The 4976-nt window shown below is 36.0% G+C and overlaps 1 protein-coding gene across 1 annotated transcript; it reads left to right on the top strand.

Annotated features, from left to right (window-relative positions):
* The first annotated feature begins 1812 nt into the window (after nt 1–1812).
* Nucleotides 1813–2178, top strand: LOC139864110 (uncharacterized). Its single transcript, XM_071852693.1, has one exon. It carries the CDS (start codon nt 1813–1815, stop codon nt 2176–2178), a length of 366 nt encoding a protein of 121 aa, XP_071708794.1.
* The last annotated feature ends 2798 nt before the right edge of the window (nt 2179–4976 follow it).

The raw sequence follows: 4976 nt of genomic DNA, 5'->3' as shown, positions 1-4976 counted from the left end.
GACAGCTGACTTAATAAACTTAAAACATTAAAACGTATTAAAAATGTTGTAAATATATTTTGAACATACTTTGATATATATGTACATATTTGTTATAGGTTCGTGAATCGACCAATGGCCAAGTCTTACTTCCCGACGAAGTAAAAATCTGTGAAAGTGAGTTATAGTCCCACTTTTAAAATCTAATATTTTTGGGATGAGAATACATGCAGGTTTTATAAATGATTTACAAAATAGACACAAGTACGTGAAACAACATTCTATGGTTGAATTATCGAAACCGAATATGCCCCTTTTTATTAAGTCTGGTAATCTAAGAATTAGGGAACAGACACCCTAATTGACGCGAATCCTAAAGATAGATCTATTGGGCCTAACAAACCCCATCCAAAGTACCGGATGCTTTAGTACTTCAAAATTTATATCATATCCGAATGGTGTCCCGGAATGATGGGGATATTCTTATATATGCATCTTGTTAATGTCGGTTACCAGGTGTTCTCCATATGAATGATTTTTATCTCTATGTATGGGATGTGTATTGAAATATGAAATCTTGTGGTCTATTGTTACGATTTGATATATATAGGTTAAACCTATAACTCACCAACATTTTTGTTGACGTTTAAAGCATGTTTATTCTCAGGTGAATACTAAGAGCTTCCGCTGTTGCATACTAAAATAAGGACAAGATTTGGAGTCCATGTTTGTATGATATTGTGTAAAAACTGCATTCAAGAAACATATGTCGATGTAATATATTTATATTGTAAACCATTATGTAATGGTCGTGTGTAAACAGTATATTTTAGATTATCATTATTTGATGATCTACGTAATGTTTTTAAAACCTTTATTGATAAAATAAAGGTTATGGTTGTTTTAAAAATGAATGCAGTCTTTGAAAAACGTCTCATATAGAGGTCAAAACCTCGCAACGAAATCAATTAATATGGAACGTTTATAATCAATATGAACGGGACATTTCAGTATCCCCAATCCCATGCTCGGTCTATGTTTTGTATAAACTAAAATGGGTCGAAATGGTCACTTTGTAGTAATATTGGTCGATGGGGGCCCGGTGTTGTAAGACTCGGTTTTATTATGGGAAACTCTTAGTTTAATTAATATTAACATATTGTGAAAGTGTTTTGGTTTAAAAGTGTCGGGAAACGGGTTTTCCACTAGCGTGTAATTGTAAAACTGATCAGAACTTTTTAGTGTATTTGGACGCCGTCCCAGATGACTGGACGCTGTCCAGATAGCTGGACGCCATCCAGATGAACTGTCCCAGAATAATTTTTTTTTTAGCACGTTTTTGGATGGATAACGGGTTGGGTCGTTACATGTTGGTAGTAATTAGGGGGGGGGAGAAACAAGGATTGATCTACTTATAGAAAAAGATACATCAATCATTTCTGAATCTGTTATTCCACAATCAGTTCAAGATCCTCCTGATCTTACTAAACCTGAGACCTTCAAAAAGGATTCAAATCCCCGAATCGCTTTCCGTGGAAGGCTAAAAAATGAAAAACATGAGGTAGATTTTGCACGATATCTTGATATGTTTAAAGGGTTAAACTTATATGTCAAATTTCTAGATGCCATTTTAGAAATGCCAAAGTTTGGTAAATTTCTAAAAGAAATCACTGCAAATAAAGATAGATCTAGGCAATTGATTACTCTCCCTCTAGGAGAAGAATGTTTCTTAATCCTAACAAAGGCATTCCACTTAAGTTAGGAGATACTGGACGTTTTATTATACCTTGCTTCCTTTAAGAAGTGCAAGTCCATGGAGCAAGTGTCAATCTTATGCCTTTATCTTTATTTGAGAAATTAGGGTTAGGAAAACTGAGACCTACCCTAATGACCATTCAGGTAGCTGACCAATCTTTCAAACTTTCAAAAGGAATATCTGAGGATATAATGGTCCAAGTTGACAAGTTCAGCTTTCCAGTTGACTTTGTTATCATGGAAATTGATGAAGACAAAGACATACCTCTTATCTTAGGAAGATATTTCCTAAATACTGCAAGAGCTATCATAGATGTAAATGATGGATCTTTGAAGCTAAGGGTTAATTTGGATGAAATCACATTCAATATCGATAAAATCATGAAACATCCAAATGAAGAAAATCTAAGATTACAAGACTCCATACAGGAAATGGTGGACTAACACCTAGGAGAAATACTAATGCTCAACAACATAGGTTCTACACCCTTAAAACAAGGAATACTTCGAATCAACACCACTTCCTTGCTTCAAAACAAAAAGTTAATTCAACAACTGAAAAGCAAGATAGTTGCCCTACCAATTGGTTTTGGCACACCTATACGGTTGATGACTCAGAAAAATGAATCAGAATTCCCATTCATGAAAGACGCCATCTTAATGATGGATGATCCTTATTCAAAATCTCGCAAAACCGATCATCCTTCCAAACAAAGACTTACTCAAACTTCTGAGAACATTCTCAATGATGTTTCTCCTTCTCTAAACGACTATGATTACACTTTCTTTAACCCTCAGTTAATCTCATCTGCTGAAACACTTGAAGAATATCAAAAGGAATATGATAAATTAGAGCGAGCAGAGATATCTAAAATGAAAACATCTATAAGAGAGCCCCCTGATCTAGAACTCGGAGAATTTTATTCACACCTCGAATACGCTATTCTAAACAAAGACTCAAAATTACCCGTCATCATCTCTAAAGGACTGCATCCGGAAGAGAAGAAACGTCTAGTCAATGTCTTAAAGTCACATAAAAAGGCGATTGCTTGGAAGATCTCTGATATACAAGGGATAAGCCCATACTAATGTACGCACAAAATACTAATAGAAGACGACTATAAAACAGCTAGACAAAGACATAGGAGAGTTAACCCAAAGTTCAGGAGGTAGTAAAAGCGGAGGTCAAGAAACTCCTTGATGCTGGGCTAATCTACCCAATATCCAACTTACTTTGGGTAAGCCCTATTCAAGTAGTTCCCAAAATGGGCGGAATCACTGTAATAGTCAATGAAAACAATGAACTCATACCAACACGGACTGTAACCGGTTGGAGGGTTTGCATCGATTATAGAAAGTTAAACGAAGCAACCCAAAAGGATCACTTTCCTTTACCATTCATTGATCAAATACTAGAAATACTATCGGGAAATGAATTCTACTGTTTTCTCGATGGCTTTTCTGGATAAGAACTTTTATATAGTGCTCACGAAGAGAAACATGGTTTTAGGGGGATGTTAGGTAGTATTGACTGCATGCATTGGTAATAGAAAAATTGCCCTAATGCGTGGAAATGTCAATACACTAGAGGTGACCAAAAAGGCCCAACGGTCATGCTCGAAGTATTTGCTTCACATGATATGTGGATTTGGCATGCGTTTTTGGTATGGCGGGTTCTAATAATGACATTAATATTTTGAATAATTCTCCTTTTTTCATTCATTTAAAAATGGATATGTGACACTGCTAAAACTTTTTTTTTATACGTGGCGGAAGCATTTATTTATTAATTACCAAATAACTTTAACTATTGTCAATACAGTAAAACCATTGTCACGTGTTTTAAAAAAATATACATAATTTAAACGGACAAGACATAATTACATTCGGTTTACAAAAGAACACAGTTTAAACTATAAAAGACCACATCAGAGTTGACTCCTGACAAACATAACATTATCATGCCCGTCTTCTCCCAAAAGCAAAATCTACAAAGCTACAACATGCAGGGAGGAGATGGAGGGGAATTAGCACGAAGCTAAGTGAGTACGACTAACTACATGCAATAGTACACATGAACCGTTATACTAATTATGTCACAAAAACTAACACACAAACATCACCCAAGTGCCGTCTACAGAGACTCTGGCGGCTCCGCCAAACCATTAACCACCAATTGATCAGACTGGGGCTTACTAGAAGTTCCTCCACCACCGTATGTATATACATAATCCACACGTGACGTACGCGTCATTCACATATATGTACACCACGATTGTCTAGGCAACCACATGAGGAACCCAACCCGCAGGTTGATCTCTCCTACCGAGGCAACCACACAATAGGGACACACTCGGCTCCAACAAGCAAGCATCAACTAACATGCAGTCATCACAACATACTAACTAACTATATCAGTAAGTATATCTAATATTCATGACAATCATAATATAACATGCTACTCTATACTATATACTCCAGTTAGTCCCACTCACCAAATACCAGCAACCAGCACAGATAATCTACTACTGAGCAGCTTCTTTATCCTTATCACCTGAAGATAAGGCAAATCAAGTTAGTTACTGTCCGTTAACACCAAAATTTGGGTTTAATTCCCACACTGTTCAACACACGGGTTTAAAATTTACATCCTGATCAGGATGTAAATTTTATGGTCAGGATGTAAATTTACTCGTGTGTTGCTGTGCAGCACTAGTCAACATATTTGGATTTAAATCCCACACTGTGTAACACACGGGTATTTATCAGTTATCTGATATCTTTCATACATCATTTGGCAACCCAAACGAAGTCCAATTTAAATAAACAAACCTGTTCTGTGACCCTTGTCACAAACTGGTCCTAACCACAACATTAAATAATAATAAATATTAATTAAAAATAAAAACATATAATAACGCAACACAACTTAAGGGCAATTTAGTAATCTTACAGCTAGGCTCAGTTGAGGATGTTACAGGATCCGCGCCACTTGCGTCATTTTATGTAAATGGGCACCACTACACAAAAGGGTATTATCTTGCTGACGGTATATGTTCGGATTGCGCACCCTTATTAAAGGGTATTCACAACCGACTGATGAGAAATGTGCGAAGTTCAAAAGGCTTCAAGAAAGTTCCTGTAAAGATGTTGAAAGAACATTTGGTATTCTTCAAGGTAGATTTTTCGATTCTGAAATCCCCCGCAAGATCTATTCGATTTAATAAATTAAAAGAATACAT

The sequence above is a fragment of the Rutidosis leptorrhynchoides genome, chromosome 8 (assembly GCF_046630445.1).
Source record: "Rutidosis leptorrhynchoides isolate AG116_Rl617_1_P2 chromosome 8, CSIRO_AGI_Rlap_v1, whole genome shotgun sequence".
Lineage (NCBI taxonomy): Eukaryota > Viridiplantae > Streptophyta > Magnoliopsida > Asterales > Asteraceae > Rutidosis > Rutidosis leptorrhynchoides.
Note: the sequence above shows the minus strand (reverse complement) of the source record. Positions and strands in the feature narration are given on the sequence as shown.

Excerpts from the sequence above, each read along its gene's own strand:
- LOC139864110 (XM_071852693.1), top strand. The coding sequence starts at position 1,813 with ATGCCTTTATCTTTATTTGAGAAATTAGGGTTAGGAAAACTGAGACCT.